Raw genomic sequence first — 20,535 nt, 5'->3', positions numbered from 1 at the left:
GCAAGGAGTTTAAAAAAAATCAAAAATAGACCATGATCCTTCATCATTGTCGTTTATGAAATTGGGAATATAGATGGTGAACATAAAATCTAATGAGCTATGTTTATTTCTTGAAAAAAACTTTTCATAAAAATATCCACTTGTTTTTGAATCCATAGATACATTGTTTTTTTATAGAAATCGCTCAAGACAAGGCATGAAGCCACTCGATGTAAGCTATAAAAAAAATACCAATTCTATGTCAAAAACTAACCAATGATAAATATTTGTCAGATTTCTACCAAGAAGCAACAGTTTTTCCTCCTTTGTCAGAAACCTCACTCATTGAATCTGAGAACTAAAAATACAAAAAAGGGAAGTGAGAGTTATGAAGTTGCCAAAAGTGTACCCAAGGTCAACTTTCTACTCTCTTGCACTTTCTGTTGAATATAAAACCACATTGATGCATATTGTCAGCTTAATGGATACAGTTTAAGACTATATAATCAATCAAAATCTTATTGAGTCTTTCATGTTCAATTATGTCTAAATACCATTTGAAATATGAACCCTCACACACACACACACACACATATATCTATGATATGAAAAGAAACTGGAATCTTAGGGAGATATCAATCATACCAGTTACCGATATCGATCATACCGGGGCTTATAAAGAAGCTAACTAATATTCCTGGTGAACCAAGTGCAAAAGAGATTCAGACAATTGCACTTAAGGGAACAACAAGGATACTAAAAAGAGCTCTCGGCTGGTTTCAATAAAAAGCAGGGCAATGTTGGCAGATTAAGTAAAAACTGCAAATTTATCACACTGTGGTGGCCAGTAATAAACAAGACTACACACAGTGTTGTTACAGAAGTACACATCATTATTCTGGTGCCATAACTGCCACAATGTTTAGATGCAACTATATTTATTGTCTCTGGGGGAGTCCATTTATTCCTGAAATAACAGTTACATTTGAAACATAATCTGTTTGAATTGTTTGTATTAAAAAAACTAAATATCAGGTACTCCTGGCAAACAAAATGCAAGACAATTATGATTACAAGAATGGTTAGAATCCCAAAAGGTTATCTCGGTTTCAATCTTTGAAATAGCAGTTCAATGTATAGAATTCAGTAGGATGCCTCATCCTCAGCAAAATCAAAAAGATACGAAAATTTAAAAAAAAAAAGATGTTCATACGCACTGAATTGAAATATACCGACATTTTAATCTATTATTATATATGCAAGCTAAATCGTTGAATATTTATTTCCCTAAGGCCTTTTTTTCATCTTTAAGTGAATCACTAACTCCTTATAGTTTCAGGATTGAGATATAGTGGGACAGATTGCTGAAACAATCTTTCACTTGATGATACAAGCACCAAAATTGAAATTTGTCAGGTTTGCTTCTGCAGCCATCTTGAAAACTGGCAGCCATCTTGAATTTTCTAATGGCTAACATTCTTTTCTTAAAATGTATATTCTGAATGTTATTTCTGCCAATTTTGGTGCTTGTATCACTAAGCGAAAGATTCTTAGGGAATATTGAGATAACCTGTCCCACTAATAGCGTTTTGTCAGCCTAAGTTTCAAATCTCCTGTCTCCAGTGTTGTGGCCTACCAAGCCCATAATAATCAAGACAAACACAATAAGATGATTAACGAAAAGTATATTATCAAAAATATCTTACAGAAGTACACATCATAATTCAAGGGACTATAACTACAACGAAGCATTGGCAGGATATTTAGGCATAACTATACTTATTCTCTCTGGGCAAGTCCATTCATTCTTGAAATGAGTAAATCAGCTTAACCCATAATAACAGATATACAATGAATTATTTATAATAGGTATCGGTTCAACATTAAAAGGCTTTTTTTCATTCTCAAGAGGGTACCTGCAAGAGGAATCTATAAATTAAGGGTTCCACTAATCTGAGCGTACAGTGTTGTGACAAAAAGAAGTCCAGGATAATTTGAAACAATGCTGGGATTGGCTAGGAGCAAAGCATAGTATCTGTTTTAAGACTATACTTTATCTACTTTGTCCTTGATCAATGAAGGAGTTGCCTCACAAATTTTATTTTTTGAACCAATTCAGAGTGTCCCTTTTTCAGGAGCTGGATTTTCACCACAATTTGACTTTGTATCAAACTCTGCCCTAGTAGGGAGTCAAGTAAATAAGAACTGGTGTTATTCTAGTGTTTTCCTTCTTACTTTACCAAGGCTTGAGAGTGTAGTCTAGTCTCTATAATATAAATCTCACCTGTCTATTTAAATGTATGTATGTATGTATATATGTATGTTTGTATGTATATCTTGCAAAAACTTTTGACAGAGGTGACAGATTTTCATGAGATTGGTATCATTTTGAAGCTCGCCCCTTTGGACAGCAAATAGCGGAAAATTGGCCAAAAACATTAATTCCTTCACCCTTAACTGGGCACTTTTCTACGGGGAGGGGTCGCTTTTTTCGTCTCTTTTCGATTGTCTAGCCTTAATTTGAACCTACGTAACTTCCGGTTTGGCGATGGGCGCAGCAGCTAACACGTCACTTTTTTTTTTTTTTCCAACTTCTTTTTCTCCTTCCCGGTACGAGTTCGAGCCTGCCTGCCTACTACCACTTTTTTTTTTTTTTTGCACCTTAGTGGTTCTCAAATTTGGCTCTATTTGTTTGCGTCGGAAGTTGAATGGCAGGATAAGTCCCGCAGTCAAACAGGTTTGCATATTTGTTAACTCAGTTCCCGGAATATGGGTTTTGAATTCAACGAGTCTTACGTGCTGTCTAAAGTTATTATAATGTTATTTCATTTATTTATTTTTTTCCTTGTTGTTGTGGCTTGTTTCGTGTAGACTGTTTGTTTAAAAAGTGCAAACGTTAAGTGTGTGTGCACGAAAACTTCAAGCGTTAAAGGGAAGCAACTGTTGCTAAGAAATCCAGAGTTATTTCCCTTGAACAAAGAAAAGAGTGAAGGGATTTTACTATGCAAAAAGGAATGCATATACGCAAATAGATACATATACATGCTAGGACGCACGCACATATATACATGCACATGCTTCTGTGTTCCTACACCTTATGTATGTTTTTTTATATATACATATACACAATTTAACATGAATTACAGCTTTATATTGAATATTTTTTAGATTTTAAAATGTACAATATACTTTCTTTTGTTGCAAAATTTCTTAATATGCTGTTCAGTTTAAAAGTCTCCAAAAGTTGGGAGCATATTTTTTGTTTGTCCAGAATTTCACCTATACTAAAAACAAAGAAAGAAAAATATGTATAAAGTACATGCCTATGACAGAAAAAATATCATATTCCAAAAGTCACATAAATTGTTCAAGTAGTTTTATTTTTAACTAAGAAAATCAAATTTTACGGCTAATCAAGAAGCGATTCTCTCGCAATGCCATTTTGAAAACAGTCGCAAGGGGAAAAAAAAAAAAAAAAAAAAAAAAAAAAAAAAAAAAAAAATGGAGATAACTCAAATAATTCAAACTTGCAAGATTTTTATTATAAATGCATATGAATTCCCGTTAATCGCTTAAAAATTATTTTATTTATGAAAATAAAACCACTTGATCAATTAACGTGATTTTTAGAATATGATATTTTCTTTTCATCCTGAGTACATACATCATACAGATTGTTCTTTATTTTTGTTTTTTAATATAGGAAAAATTCTGGACAAGCACCACAGATTTTATCAGTAAGCATGCAACCTCTGGTTATAAGTAATTTTCTATCTTGTTTAAACTTACCCAATGGTGCCTTTGTGTCGGGGCAAAAAGCTCTCTCTTCACAAATCTGGCACTGGAGCAATGGACGGATTTTCACAGAACACATATCAGCATAATAAGGTCCTCTTTGTACTTTCGCCACAACAAGCACGAATGGTTCGATGCAGATGCCAAACAAAACTTGAATTCCTTTGTTACATTTCGCAGCAGCTCTTAAAAAAAAAAAAGTGGATTAATCAACAAGATGTCTTAATAAATCAAGTTCAGTTTTTGTTTAAATGCAGACGTGCTGTGCAACACATGTTTCGATAGCGTATGAGAATGACGTTGCAGTGATACATGTTTGGCCAACGGAACATGAAAGGGGCAGACCCCTCAGACCACCCAAGAGATATTTCCTTTGTTTAAAAAAAATAATTGCCTCATTTGAGGCAAGAGTCTCAATGAGATTTGTGAGAAACAAAGTCCAGGGACCAGTTGAATGTTATTACCAGTGAATGTCTGGGTGGCTGAACAATGACCATCAACAAAATGCCAGAGTCAGTCAAGTGTGAAGGGACCGTAGAGGAGAAATAGGAGGAATAGCAAGCATGGGTTTTGGGGTCGAATGTTCGAAAGCAGGAAGCTAGTTAGAGTTACAGAGGCAGTTTGGGTGAGTGTGCCCAACTGTTTGGGCCCCTGGAGACTCTCAGTAAAGGATTTTGTTAATAGAGATTGTGTCGAGATCTGGAAGGCTGTGGTGTCCACCAGTTACAAGTGTAGGTTTATGTGGTTTGGCTCAAAAACCCACATAAGTCCAACAGTGTAGTCTAAGCCGCTTCTATGACGACAGGGTTGATACGATGCTGCTGGACGCGGCAGATTGACGATCCTCTCTCTTCCTGGCTGTTTGCTGAAAAACATTGCTTCAATATGGTTTCATGCCTCTGTAGTTAATTCACAAGTTGACAAACGATGAATAATCGACGTGGACACTAGTTTTGGTTTTTGTTGTAAAAATTAATTATTAACAAGTCTGAGCACAAAGCAAAGGACAATTATGTATGAATATCAGCAGGAAAAAAACAAAATAAAAATATAATATATATACATATTAGTGTTGGGTTGATTAATCGGAATCGGGAATTTAATACAGAATTGGTAATTGTATCAGAATCGGTAAAAATACTGGAATCGTCCCATCCCTATATCTATATATATATATATATATATATATATATATATATACATATTTTTTTTTTTCTGGCAGTCTTTCGATAGTCATTCAAACGGGGCCTTTTCTTTGTATTTTTAAACAACCAATTCTTCCTTGCTTATCAGTCAGTTGGTCAGTGAATAGGTGCTTTTACGCGAGGTGGAAAGATGGTGACTGCGGCTCCTAATAACGACTTGGGACCAATGAAAAAAACAACTTTCAACTGATTTTTCATTGCTCTGCAGTACCTTTTAGATGGAGGGCTTTAAATATATGTATGTATGTATGTATGTACATTTGTATGTCTGCCAAAAACTTTCGACAGACGCAATGGATACTGACGAGATCAGTATCGTTTAGAAGTGTTACATGATAAGGGCTGTCCCCTTTTCATGTAAGTAAAAAAATAGGGAATTAGTTAAATGTAAATATGAAATAGGATAGTCAAGGATTCGAACTTGCGAAGCTAGATTTGGAATTGAAAATTACAATCATAAGTTAAAATAAATGCAGAATGTTATTGAAATAAAGAATTGGGATTGTTTAGCTTACATATCTGTATATGGAAAAGGAATGTAATAATGAAATTTGTTTCTGTGAAAATTAAAATAAGGAATTTAATCGTCAATTGAAATTGTAAACATATTTTGTAAAGAAGTTATTTGAAAAATAGGTTACTAAACTCAGGGTCATGTCAAGTTTGGCAACGTGAGGCATGTTATCTAACGTGCTTCATGAGCACATGTTTAATCATGCGATGACGTGACGAGTTCTCAATATAGGTAGAGTTTTTAGATGCAGTCTGGGAGAAAAAGGGGAGAAGAGCCTAGAGAGACATGCTGACACCAAACCTTGGAAGCGGAGGTTAGAGAAGAAAAGGCCATGTAAAGAAAGCGAAATCAGGACCGGTCATGAAATAAAGGACGTCATCATCTTTGTGTATCTGCGTCTCCTTGTTGTTATTCAACAGAAAAGGTATTGTCCATTTATATTATAAGAACTTTGTGAAAATCATCATCTCAAAAATAGGTAAGAAATATATGTATCAATATTTATAGAAACACTCCCGTTCATACAGAACCATCTCTCTCTTTATATATACCTGTTTATGTCTCCAATATGCTATCTTTTACAACATGAATATCTTAAGACATATGAACACTCAACACATGAACGCTCCTAAGACTGTCTCTATCACTCTAAGACTCTCACAAATATGAACAACAACAACAACTAACATCAGTCCTCTTCTAATAAGGATTACATAACATATACAAATATTTGGTAACATATACAAATATTTGGTGCCATATTTGGTACCTCTTTAAAATACCACCCATTACATAACAGAAGCTTGACGTCTCTGACAACAAATATAAAAAAAATAGCCAAAAATATTAATTCCTTCACTCTCAACCGGCCAGTTTTCTACAAGGAGGGGTCGATTTTTGCAAGTCATCATATCAGTTGGATTGACTATGCTTAATTTCAACATTCTGGCTGGTTTAGGGGTTCTATACAACCAATACCTGCCTACTACGTCATACTCTGCTTCGCTCTGATTGGATAACTAACCATGGCACCTATGCATATTAACTAGGTGATTTTCCGTCAGCAATCAAAACTTCCATCAATTATTTCTTACACACTAGCCAATAACAGTTTTAAACTTTTAAGGTCACTTCCGAGACATAACTTGTTTAGATACTCAAAACAACCACACTGAAAAGAAATATTGTCGAAGTTCTCAAAATTGTTTTTCTTTCCTTTACGAAGAAAATGTATTTCATATCAGCATTTAAGCCGTTTTCTCTTTCTTTTTCAACTAGCAGAGTTGCCTGGAAATACCCCAGGAATCGTCACACAAATTATGACTAATAAATTGCAGTTTCATTAAATGCTGTAACTAACAAATTCTAGCATTGCTACAAATATAAATTGCTACTTTCTTTCTCTCCTCTTTGAAACTTTTTAAATGAATAGAAAAAGTGTTTTAATATGAATATCAATGTACAAAAATATCCAAATTTATAGGAGTATATATATACACAAATTAAAAACTTTAATTCAGCTTTCCTTAGGCTTCCTGGGGGCAATTTTTTATCAGCATAGCCGGTCGGGTCACAATAACTGTGAGTCAGTGCACATTATGCATCTTCACATAAGCAAAAACTCTTATTTTAACAGTCCATCCACTTCATCGATGGAATCCGCTGATCGTAGTTCTGTTATCTTAGTTGTGGCATGTAAAGTTTCCATCTTCTCAGACGACTGTTCTCATCTTGGACAGCGTAATCTCTCGGGAATCTTTCTGTCAAACTCTGTAATCTACACAGAATTTTGAACAGAACCCTGGTAGCATGCTCTCGTTCTATCAGCCGGGTAGACAGCTTATTTAATGCATAACTGAACCTTCAACCTCACTTAGAACTGACTTTTTTTTACTAAAAACTTTATCCGTTATGCAAGGACCCATGGCATAATGGATAAAGCACTAGAAAAAATTCAGTTGTGAGTGACGCTCTTCTGGGGGTTGATGGTTCAATCTTCAGTGCGGGCAATGTGAATAATACAACCGGATTATTTGAAGATTTCTACACAATCACGATTGATGGAATGGAGCATGCTACTTGAAGGGTTCCGTTTAAAATTCCGTGCAGATTTTAGAGTTTGACAGAAAGATTGCTCAAGTCTTACAAGATCCACCTTAAGAAGGTCAGAGGTTACATCAGCCGAAACGTTGTGCAAAGAACTCAAGATGAGATGAATGAAATGAACAAAATTTGATTATGTTTCATTTATATGTATAGGGCTCTACATTGCGAGTAAAACATTTGCATTTGTGAGTGATTTTTCAAAGTGGCAACTAGAGATAATGAAACGCTTATCTTTTGGAGGTTGTTTTTTTTTTCACTGACAATCTTTCAAAGCTCACTACACTCCATCTTCAGTTGTTTTCTTTTTTTTCTTTTCTTCTTTCTTGCCATGTCGTAAAGTTGGAGAAAGAGAGTCTGTTTGTAGCTCCGAAATACATTTATGTTATAAATTTCAAGCAAGTAAAATATTTGTTTATTTCGCTAATATTACGTTCTGATTTGGCTTTCAAGTGTATTTTATTTTATTCAAATTAAATCAACGTTTCTATATGGAACTCATACCTTGACGTTATTCTTGCGTTGCCTACGCACTGTTCCAACATTTCAAAATACAACAGCTGCGATACAACGCGCGGCTATTTACAAATAGACTTTTCTTTTTCCAACTTAACAACATGGCAAGGAAGAAGAAAAAAAGAGAAAAAAAAACATACTGAAGATGGAGTATAGCTCCAAAATATATTTATGTTATGAATTTCACACAAGTAAAATATTTGTTTATTTTCCTTATATTACGTTGTGATTTGGCTTTCAAGCACACTTGGTTGGTTGGTTGTTTTGTTTTACGGCATATCAACCCTTTTCAGGTTCTTTAATGCCGAATCTGGTGATTTTGAAGAACGATTTTTTATTATAGTATATTTGTCTTTTAAGTCGTATTCTATTTAACCCATAGTTGGAACCCTAACAGGTACTACCACTCCGGGTCAGAGTGGACCTGGGAGCACACTCCCCAAAGCCCGCAAGCTGGGGCCTCACCATCGGATATAGTTTAAGGTCATATCCAGGACCTTCAAGCACACTTGATGTGTATTTTATTTTATTCATGGAAACTGTTTGATATTAGGCACATGAAGAAAGGCAGTTCTCTGTAGTAGTGGTAGAAACAAGTTCTTGCTGTGAAAGTTACACAAGGAGGAAGCAGAGATTGAAGTTCTGTCGAGTTCTATGAAAATGACAACAGAATAAAGAAAGAATCTCTTCTACAAGTTTTTTTTGTTGTCCAGAATTTCAACCTAATTAAAAAAAAAAAAATACAAAAATTTTTAGATATACATACTCGTCAGAAAACGAAAATATCATTTGTGTATTCATTTTTTGCAGATTTATCCTCATCCTCATAGTTGTTGTTTCACTGCGTTTCGGCCAATTATCCCTCTGGCCTTCTTCAGGTAGTTAAGCACAACAGGATAGGAATGCAGAGTCCCTTAACTGTATCCTCAGTAAATACTGCCTTCCATAGTTGTTGTTGTTGATGACTCACCACGTTTTGGCCAACTAATCCTCTAGCCTGCTTTTGAGTAGAATTGAAACCGCTTTCTTAAGACAATGCTCACCATGAACCGTAGAGACTCAATGCCATTATCTATTGCGTCTTTGGCCCCGAAATGTGGTGGAACAACAATAACAACTATGAAGATGAGGATAACAGTCCACAAAAAAATGAATACACAAATTATGAAATCTCATCTTAAAGGATTCCAGAGAATAAACTAATATATAGTACAAAAATATATTCCAAAAATCACATAAATTAATTAAGTAGTTTTTTCTGCATAGAAAATCTTTTTTTTTTATATATATAATTGATAGTAACTCGCAGTCATTAACAAGGTTGATTTTGTGCCTCCCGTTATTAAATATGACGGAGTTACCTCCCTTTATTAAATATGACGAAGTGAGACACGATTCTCGCTTCCTCATGAAATTTGATTTTTTTTTAGGAAAAAAAAAAAAAAAAAAAAAAAAAAAATCAAATTTTTCTGTTTCGTGACAGGTAGGTACATCATAAAGAATTTTTTTTTTGTATTTTTTTTTTTATTAGGTTGAATTCCGAACAAGGACTGAAAATTTTAATAAGAGAAGGGAGAAAGCACTGCACGATTACCGACTTACCTTGCGGCAGCACCAACGACAATACGTACTGCAGCCTCCTTCATGTAGTCATTTTTCAGAACACTAGCACCGTAGTTTCTCAAGGCCACATGGCCAGTCTTGGCAAACAATGCTGAAAGATCAGACGAGACAAAACACACCATACCATTATTCTTGACATTACTAAAAGCCGCATCAAGGTAAGTGGAACAACTTCCGTGAGCATCAATAAATCTGAATAGAAGAAAATAGAGAAAAAAATGGCGAAATGAGCAGGAATATTTTTAAAAGGATTGAAAATATAGATATTTACTTTTATTAGACCCCAACCCCTTACCAAAAAAGGCATATTCCCACTAAAACTTTTGTTGGCATGGTGTCGTTCTCAGTTGGCAGCTCAACATATAAAATCTTGGTCCAGTTTAGCAAATATAGTAAAAAAAATTAAGATAAAGAAAAATCTTTATCATGTCCGCATCCATGATGGAATGAAGTTCTCATTAAAAAAAAAAAAAATTTTTAATTTAAATCAATTTTTTTTTTTTTTTTTACAGAGGAAAATCAAGTTTTAGCGAGACCCATCGCAATGCAGCCATCTTGGCAATTTCAGCTATGAAGAGGAGGGACGTCAGGGGAGATAATTTCATCTAATTCTTGAAGTTGTCAAAATGCACAAGAAGTTCTAATAATTTTATTAATAAAATTTGAAACGATTTTTTGAAAAAAAAAAAAAAGAAAAAAGAAAAAGGAGTGCCTAAAATTACTCAAACCTGTAAAAATAATCTTGTCAGATTTTGGCAAACTTCAAGAATTAGATGGATTTATCTCCCCTGGCGCTCCCCTCTTTATAGCTGAAATTGCCAAGATGTTTGCATCACTGGTTCTGACTAAAATTTGATTAACCGTTATAAAAAAATTTACTTGATCAAATTAAGCAAATTCTTTTTGTATGAGAACTTCATTTAATAATGGACATCATAGATTTTTCTTTATCTTCGTTTTTTTAATATCTTTGCTATAAGCATCAAATTCTCGAATATCTTTGCTATGTATTTCTCTTAAAGTTATACTGTTCAGTTTGTGGAAAAGGAAGTCAGGTGCAATTCATGATTTGTGGTATCTGTAAACATTTGGTATATAAGTATGTTATCATTATTTTGTTTTTTTTCAAGCCGGGATAAAATTCATTTTTTAGGTTAAGGATAAGTAAGTTATCGACCACAAAAATAGAAGTGTCAGAAAATAGTCTTTGATTTATATATAAAAAGATATATTATTAGCAATATTGTACAATATCTATGCAAATATACATGCAAAACAATAAAATTTCAGTGTAATTTATGCCAGGAGGGAATATAACACTCACAAATCGATTGGGGCAGAGAGGATTGCTGTTCAAGCATGCACCCAATAAGAAAAAAAAAGGGGGGGATACATACGTAACAGAGCACATATGGCTGCATGTGAGAAAATCAGCAGCAGCTGAAGGATAGCTGGCTAGCGAAAATATTAGCAGCAGCAACAGCAGCCGTTAAAGCATGTATGCAAATTAGCAAATGTGTGCAAACTTGTATCACAAGAAAAGGAGAGAAAAATACACCATGTGGTTGAGGGAAGAAGTACATTGTGGCCGGGTAAGATGGACATGTGAAGTGGAGGGCAAGAAAGCACTGGCTAACAGCCAGCACGAGGTGGCTAGGCAAAAGACTTAAAAATGCTTGTGTGTGCAAAAAGACTTTTGGGAGAAACACGAATATATGCATTTAATTTGCACTAAAAAAAAAAAAGGGGGGGGGTCAGATTTTTATTTCTTTCCTTTTTTTAGTTGTTTGTTCCTTTGCGACGGTGCCAGACGGTGTGTGGGTCCAAGAGGTTTGAAGTTAAAAAGTAACGACCACGTTATACATATGCTAAAAGAATTCTGGGAAGAGTCACACACAATTGTAGTTTTGAGGAGACAACAAAGAGCATGTACTTGCATACTGTTTTTTACTCATTGCCAGCGTATGCAACTACCCTCGATATATTTTGCCGATCACATACCAGTCATCAACACGCATACACACACACACCGTTATCCTTGAATTATGTACAAATCTGAAAAGTGGCTATGATTGCATGTTGTTTCAGAATGTCCAAAATGTAAGTAAATCTTTCTTACAAGTGGAGCATGCCCCGTAAAATTTGATCTTGACTTTGAGACAGTTAATTTCTGAATTTTTCCGTTATGCATAAATTGCAGCTCTTGGAAGTAAGTACATATGAAGTTGCGTGATCTAATTGATTACATAAAGGTTATAAAACTCTGTAGACCTTGTTTGCTTTTTTTGTCTTAATCGGGCAATTCCGTCTTTTAAAAAAGGGATGAAGAGATTAATTTACATTATATATGTTTTATATATATTCCAATATTTTTCACCAATTCCGTACTAAATTACCGATTCAGATTCCTTATAATTCTCTAAATATTTAACTATAAAGTTGTTATTCTCCCCCCCCCCGCCCCGATTACGGTAAAAACACATGTTAAATGTGCAGATATTTTCTCAAACGTACAAGAAAAAAACAATTCTAGGGGAATGATCTATGGATTTTAGTTTTATCGATTGATTAAAATCAATAAATATTTATTATTTAATCATTAATACAAGCAGCAGAAGGTATTGCTTTAGACAAAATAAAAAAAAAGATAATTAAAAATGTTTTTTTCTGATTTTGATACAGACACTCCCAGAAGTTCCAATTTTTCTGATTAATCACCCCAACATTAATATATATATATATATATATATATATATATATATATATATATATATATATATATATATATGGACATGGCTCAGAGGCTAAGGAACGAGGGTGGAGAGTTGTATGTTTTAGTTTCGATTCTAACTTGTGGCACCCAAGTCATATATATGTATATATATATATATATATATATAGATAGATATGTCTTTTATCTCACTACTATATACTAGGTTTAATATAATAATCGATCAAGAATTGTCTTTATAATAATAAATACGAAATCTGCATGAATTAAACTATCATATTTAAGCGTATCTTATGATTGGGCAATGCCGGGCAGCCTGCTAATATGTGAATAAAATTCATATTAATTAAGTTTGAAAACCATCAAAAGAAATGAGGTATGTGTAGAACATCCATTTTTATGGCTCAATAAAAATAAAGGATATAATTTTTGTGTGATAACATCGCAAAAATAAATAAATAAAAAAAATATCCCCAAGATTTTGTTGCATTAAATTAGCAATTCAGGTTCTAATTAACTAATTAGGCCTGGAAAACCGAACCTGGCTCGGTACAAAGTAACAACCAATCAGAACACAAGTTTAGTCAGCCGTCAATATCATGTTGAGAATTCAAAATGTCTACATGAAGCATATATGATACAACAGATGTCAATGAGACATGCTAAATTATGGAGGCAAGAAATAGTCACGGTTTCTAGAAAGTGTGGGAAAATTGGAATGACCGAAAAATTTATCCAATCAATAATTATCTAACGACTGTGGTGAAATAAATGCAACCAGCTGACAGAGAATTTTTTTTAAGTGTGAATTGTATGGTTTACAGATGAACCGTGAATTTGATAGCATGTAAGAAAAATAATTGTTGGGTTTGGCTTTATGACATATAGACTCTTTAATGTCAAATCTAGTCATTTTAGGAAAAAAGAGTAATGAATTTTTTAGGAATCGTATTAGATTTTTTAAGAGGACAACATGTAAAAAAAAGACAAAGATAAAATTAAAAACTAACAAAAAGAGATTTTAAATAACAAAAAACAAGACAAAACACAAAAATACAAAAGAAAAAAAATGGAAAAAATACGCAAAACAAAAACTAAAAAAAAACTAAAAATAAAAACAATAAAAACTAAAAAAAAAACTAAAAAACTAAAAAACCAAAGTTAAAAACAAAAAACCAAAAAAAAAAAAAACTGAAATTTAAAAAAAACAAAAGCTAAAACAAAAAATAAACAAAAAATAAAAAACAAAAAAATAAAAAGCTACTCGTTTGTTTCCACTAACATTTGAAAAATTACTTTTCTACACAGCTGCTCAAATATGTATAACGAACGAAAACTGTATTTATAGTGGTTACCAAAGTAGCCTCAAAACACAATGGCCAATAAAAAAAAAAGCAGTTTTCAATACTTACATGAAATCAAAAGCTTCCAAATGCATAATAACATTGGCCGATATTTGCTGTACAAAAATTTCATCCACCAATTGATGAGGAAGAGGAAGACCGGGAATACGAGTGTAGTCGATAGGAAGTTCTTTCGGCAGCAGTTGATTTCGGTAACAGTTAGCTTCCAACAGATCTAACGGATTTCTGTCCGTGACAGTGACTTGCACTTTCTTGCCAAGATGTTTCTTCCATTGGATTCCAGCAATGCCTAAACATCAAAAGCAAAATAATTGAATCATAATCATCAATTGAAACAACTTCAGTACACGCGTCCCACGATAGTCCTGCTAGTCTTCTATTACATAAATCTCAGGCATCTGTGTGTGTATTTGTGTTTGTGTGTCCGCTAAAAACTTTTGTCATCTGCATTGAACAGGCATGAACCTGGTATCATTAGAAAGAGCGAAATCTCGGACGCATAATATCAAAAAATTAGAAAAAAAAAAATTGTCACTTATTTCATTATGTCACTTAGAAATGGGGGGGCTCAGGTAAAAATCTTGGTTTCAATGCTGTTTGTTAATCATGCGTGCACCAACGGTTGTTTTGTCGTTTCATTTTAAAAAAGTTAAATTTGCAACATGATAGCACCTGTGTAGTCATGGTCCGATCGATAACATGTTCGCTAACGAACTTAAGTTTTACAAGTTCGCGCCCAGCACGTAGTATTTTTTTTTTTCTTTGAATAACTTTTTTTCTATCTTTTTAATTTCTCAACTTTCTTATGTGCGCCCACCATGCGGCATTTTTTTTTTTTAACACAATAAGATGGCACCCAAGTTTTTTGTTTTTGTATTTAACCATATTTTACGACCGGACAACGCCAGGCGCCTCCCTCCCAGTCTATTATGTAAAAGACAGTTGTCTGTGTGTATGTCCAGCTAAAATTTTAAAACTACAAAATAAATATCCACAAAGTTGGTATTTTTTTTATCAACTTTACTCCAAATGGATAATATCTAAACTTTAGACAAAATGGTAATGTGTAGACCTAGCAGCCAAGAAACAAAATGGTCGCTGATTTCTTAGAATATGTCCAACAATCTTGTAAATGATATTTATGACAATGACAAACTGAAGAAATAACAATATTCCAACTTGTCAATGGCTGACAATTTTGAAATGTTTCTAAATTTTTGAAATGAGGATTGGTTAACCGTGCCGCAGTGGTTAGAATACTTGGAAAGTGATATTCTCTTGAAAGTTAAAGGTTCAATTCTCAGTGTGGGTGACAGAAAAATACAATTGTGAATTATTTAGGACCTCTATTCAGTCATGGGTGACAGAACAAGAGCATGCTACCCCCGTGAACTAAATAAAGGATTCCATTCGAAATTCCATCCAAATTCTAGGGTTCGACAGAAACATTCCCAGAGTTCAACAAGATACACCTGAAAAAGGTCAGAGATTACATCGATGGAAATGTGAAAATGACACTCAAGATGAAAACAGTAGTCCAAATATTCCACAATACGAATTTTTAAAGGATTCCCTGGATTGCCAAGTATCAGTTAATAACAAATTCTTGTAGGTGTGAAAGCTAATTTACCATGCACATTGAACCGTTATTTGCAGTCAATTGATGGTTAGACATGGAAATGTTCAAAAGATGGATTTTGTAAGTATGAAAACGCTTTTCTTGAATGAACCAAACTTTCTTTTAAAATGGAGGGATTTTTTCATGCAAATCTAACATAAATAATACCTAATAGGTATTGGTGATTTTTTTTTTTTTTTAATTTAACATTTAAAGTTATCTTATTGGATTTTGTAAGTCAAACTCAAACAGCAATCAATCTGGCATATCAATATTTGATTCTGATTAGCCTTTCTTTTTTTTTTTCATTTTTTCCTTACATTATCTTATTGGCATGAATATATTTTATTTCACTTTGTTGCAATATTTTTTCTATAATGAGACTCGCAATAGGAATTGACGAATCAAATAGAACCACTTCTGCAACCAATCAGAAAACGGAATCATTCCATAAAAATATTGGACCTTTTAGATTTTCATGCACATAATTTTTTGTGCCCACATGAGAAAGATCTTTGCTCTTTGTCGGCAAACTTTTAAAGTTCAAGACTTATACAGATTAGCTACTCATTGGAAACTCTTCGGAAATTAAACATGGCTTTTATTTCAAAGCACTTCATTTTTTTTTTCCTGAAGTGACAAGCAAGTCATTTTTTCTTTTACTACCTGCCAATGCCAGGTAAGTACAGCGCTATTAAACCTCACATCTAGAATCCTTATTACAATTTTAATTAGTCTGTTATATCATTTTGATTCTAGAAAAAATGTCTAAAATTTAGGTCTTAAAATTTAAGGAGTATTAAGAAATTTAAATCCAAGGAATCTTGCTTAATTAGTGGTTTTTACGACTATGGATCAAATTTTGTGCAATATTGGAAATATTCAAAGTTTCAAATGGAAAATTTTGCTCATATTATGCCTAACCTCCTTTTCATAACTCTTCAAAATATTTCTAAAAAGAACTTGAAATTTTGGAAATATATTCAAAGTAGTTAAAATTGCATCAGAATCTGATCTGAATTTTCTCAAAAAAACTTCCTGTATTCTTTGTATAAAAACTGAACATAGCTCACATTACCCACCCTTACATAATTGTATTCATCAATACAGCATTGTGTCAATTTTTAAGATTCTGCATGCAAGTAATCATTGTCTTTTTGGAAAGAATTAACTCAAACAAGAATCGAATGATGATCAACGAATGTTTCACACTCCCATATTTTTATTGTCATCAAAATCAGTGAACTCGCCAATTTTTCAATCAAATCAATTGAGTGACTGCTCTAGTTGAGGATCCAGCGCAGTGCAATGGGAGGAAGCTTCATATGCCTCTCTGCAATGACTTAGTCCACAATACATTGTGATCTACATTGCACTGTAGAGAATCTATTGCTGATGTTATAAAATTATTTTGCATTAAAGTTTAAAATCCGAAAATCAAGTATCATGCTTTAATTATACTCTAAACTGAAATATTGGTTTCGAACGTGCCTATGTCATATCCAAGAGTCTGTTGATTTTATATGCCTGCCCTTACTGCTTGTGCAGTGATAATGACTTGAATTTAAGTTTAAAATAAAAAAAGTGAAGTACCATGCTGCGATTGTACTTCAAACAGAAACATTCATTTCAGATGCGCCCCCGTCGTATCGAAGATCCTATTGTTGATTTTATATGTCAGGCTTTTTCACTTGTGTGATAATAAAATTTCTCAAATGCATTTTGTGATGTTAGGCTGTGTAAGGTGTTAACTTTAGTCAAAAGTACCTGTTCCTTCTTTTATCGGATTATTTTGATTATTAATACTTATCGAAGACGTTCCGATACAACACCTATCTGAGAACACTGCCAGGCACATAAAGTACCTTCGCGTAAAATTTCATAAAAATTGACTCGGCTGTTTAAGCGTCTATAGAGAACGAAAAACACACACAAAGTTCCTTTTCTATAATAGTAGAGATTGCATTTTATTCTTCAAGACAGAGTTACCTCCCTTGGTTTAAAACAAAAAAAAAATATTCTGAAAAAGAGATAATAAAAAGCATAACATTTGTATAAAAAGACAAAAATTAAACAAATCCGTTTTCAAGTAGCAATTTTACATGCCAGCGTTAAGTTGCTTTCTAATTAACAACATCCACACACCCCCTTATCTCACGGACTGACACATTTCCACCGTTCCTCTACAAAATAAAACTGTTGTTTAAACTGAAAAACTTGTTGAGAACAAAGATGGCATACAAAGTTCATGCCTTGATTATATCCTACCGAGGAGAGGAAACAATTTAGACTCGTTTAACTCGTAAAACTAAAACAATGCTTATTAGCAATGGTTGGTACGTTTCCATGAACGCAAATAACGGGATTTATAAGCTAAGAAAAATAAAATATTTCATTTAAAGATTTAAAAATGAAGTCGATGGGTGGGTGATTAAAAAAAGATCTACAGCATTGCTTGAATGTAGTTTACTTGTGAAAATACAAATTGTAAACTCTGTGTATGTGTGTGTGTGTGTGTGTGTGTGTGAGAGAGAGAGTTCATTCCCTATGGACTCCAAAACGCTCAGTTTTTTTTAAATTTCACACAAATGTACTTTATGTATCTGGCAGTGTTCTTAGATAGGTTTTGTATCGGAATGCCTTTGATAAGTATCGATAGTAAATAATCAAAATAAAATCCAATGAAAGAAGGGATAGGAAATTTTGACCAAAGTTAACACCTTATACAGCCTAACATCACAAGTACATTAAATAAGTTTTATTAAGAAAGGCCTGACATATAAAACCAACATGACTTTTGCATTTTAAACTTTAATTCAAGCTACAATATATTACAAAATAATTTTATAAAATTAACAGTAGGTTCTCAACAGCGCCAATGTAAACTATAATCTACTGTGAACTAAGTCACTGCGGGGAGGCATGTGAAGCTCTCTCTCTCTCGGTGCACAATGATGGGTTCTCAAGCAATTAGTCAATTTGATTGAAAAATGGGTGATTTCACCGATTTTGATGACAATAAAATATGGAAGTGTGAAATATATCTCTATCCATAAACCTAAACGTAGATTCCATGAACAAAGCTTCTTTCTTAGAACTGCATGTCTGTAGAACTCTGTTCCACTTTCCTGCTTTCCAACTGACTACAATATGGTCGTCTTAAAGTCCAACGTGAACAAGTTTTTGATGAGCCGTCCTCTTAAGTAATCCAATTTACCAAATTTCCACTACTAATGATTACTACATTTTCCAATTGACTACTGCACACTCATTAACCCTTATACTCGAGTGGCCTCTGGGCCTTGATAAGTGGCGACTCCTTTGTAAAAAAAAGAAAAGAAAAACAATCATCATTAAATCCTTGTCAATATCAGGTCTCCCTGTTAGTATATATATATATATATATCACTAGGGGGGGGGGGGTACCCGGTGTTGCCCGGGTGTTTTGAGGGGGGAGGGGAGATCAAAACAACCCTGTTTAAAAAAAAAAAAATCAAAACGTTGGCCGGGTGTTTGGACGTGTAAAACAAAAAAAAAAAAAGTTTTAGTAGAAAGCTAGGCTTGAACTCCAAACCTTTGACGCGGAGGTGGAAAGAAAATGAGGGAAAAAAAACCTGCGACCTAACCATCTCGACCACAGGAACAGATGAACTGATAAGTATGTTAAGTTGACGTTTATAAAGTGAAATTAACAGGTGCAAGAACGTTAAGTTGTGTGATGTTTGACCTAGTTTTGTGCTGGAAGTCAGTTTCTGTTTTCCCCGCTACGCAGCGATCAAAAAATATCTCGAAAATAGCTTGTAAAAGTCGGGTAAATTAAAGATAGCTGCGACCCGAGTTCTTTAGTCGTAGGTATTATTATTTAGACAGCATATAAAAAGTTTTAAGAAGGAGCGAGCCAAACGAGAATCACGGCCAAAAAAGCCTTTTGTAGGCATACACAAAAAGCGAACACACATACATATTCGCTTTTATATATATAGATGATAGATTATGAAAAGGAAGGGTTGTAAAGAGATAGCTTCGGATTTGGGGGTATCAAAACCAAAGCAAAATATGATGAAAGTAAAAATAAAATAGATAAACCCCATAATTTATTATACCATACCGGTTCACACTGAAACACTTATCACAATATTCTGTGGATCTATATTAAAAAAAACCTTGTTAAACTTTGTGACATATTTCCATTCTATGGAGGTCAGGTGCGAACGAACACCCCATAATTTTATTATACCATATTTCTTCAAACTGAAACATAATTATCAAAGTATACTTACGCAGATAGATATGAAAAGTCTTTATTAAAGTGTGTGCCTATTTCCATTCTATGGAGGTCAGGCGCGAACGTAGACCCCCACAATTTTATTATACCATCCCTATTTAAGCTAAAACATACTTATCAAAGTAGTATTATGTACATCTATATCAAAAACATTTGTAAACGTTTTTTTTTTTTTTTTTTTTTATTTCCATACTTTGTGGACCATGCGCGAACGCAGACCCCACAATTTTAATGAACCACCGTTCTGCCAGATCAAACATACCCATTCCTGTGTCTCGATTTCTATCATTATATATAATCAGTTTTTTAAAATAGTCAACCATATAGGAGCCTATTCGTGACCAGACACACACACACAGACATTCAGCTTTATATATATATATATATATATATATATATATATATATACTAGCATTTCAGCTCGGCGTTGCTCGGGTGTTTGGATGTGTATGTTGAGCAAAAGAAAAAGTGGTAGTAGGAAGGCAGGCTCGAACCCATACCGCAAAGGAGGAAAAGAACAGGGGTAAAACCTAACGTTTATGCTGTTACGACCACTGCCAAACCGGAAGTGACATTTTTTAAAAATTAAGGCTAGACAATCTAAAGGAGAGGATAACTTTCAAAAATATCGGCGAAAAAAGTGACCCACCCCCCTGTAGAAAAGTGCCTAGTTGAAGGGGAATATATTAATGTTTTAGCCAATTTTTCCATATTTGTCGTATGAAAGGTTGAACTTTAAAACGATACTGATCTTGGTAAAATCCGTCGCCTCTATTGAAAGTTTAAGGCAGACATGCAAACA

General features: G+C 33.7%; 1 protein-coding gene across 1 annotated transcript in view; it reads right to left on the bottom strand.

Moving 5' to 3' along the window:
* Positions 1 to 20,535, bottom strand: part of LOC145291960 (tRNA (guanine(27)-N(2))-dimethyltransferase-like) — a 91,702-nt gene that overhangs the window by 12,488 nt on the left and 58,679 nt on the right. The window contains exons 3-5 of the mRNA XM_080137895.1: positions 13,879 to 14,119; positions 9,715 to 9,927; positions 3,769 to 3,959 (exon numbers count right to left, since the gene is read on the bottom strand). Of these exons, the coding sequence (XP_079994021.1) occupies positions 3,769 to 3,959; positions 9,715 to 9,927; positions 13,879 to 14,119 (645 nt within the window). The remainder of the gene's footprint in view (positions 1 to 3,768; positions 3,960 to 9,714; positions 9,928 to 13,878; positions 14,120 to 20,535) is intronic.

The sequence above is a fragment of the Euprymna scolopes genome, chromosome 13 (genome assembly GCF_053919585.1).
Source record: "Euprymna scolopes isolate OS-2025 chromosome 13, ASM5391958v1, whole genome shotgun sequence".
Taxonomy (NCBI): domain Eukaryota; kingdom Metazoa; phylum Mollusca; class Cephalopoda; order Sepiida; family Sepiolidae; genus Euprymna; species Euprymna scolopes.
The sequence above is the reverse complement of the archived record's forward strand: the minus strand, read 5'-3'. Positions and strand labels throughout refer to the sequence as shown.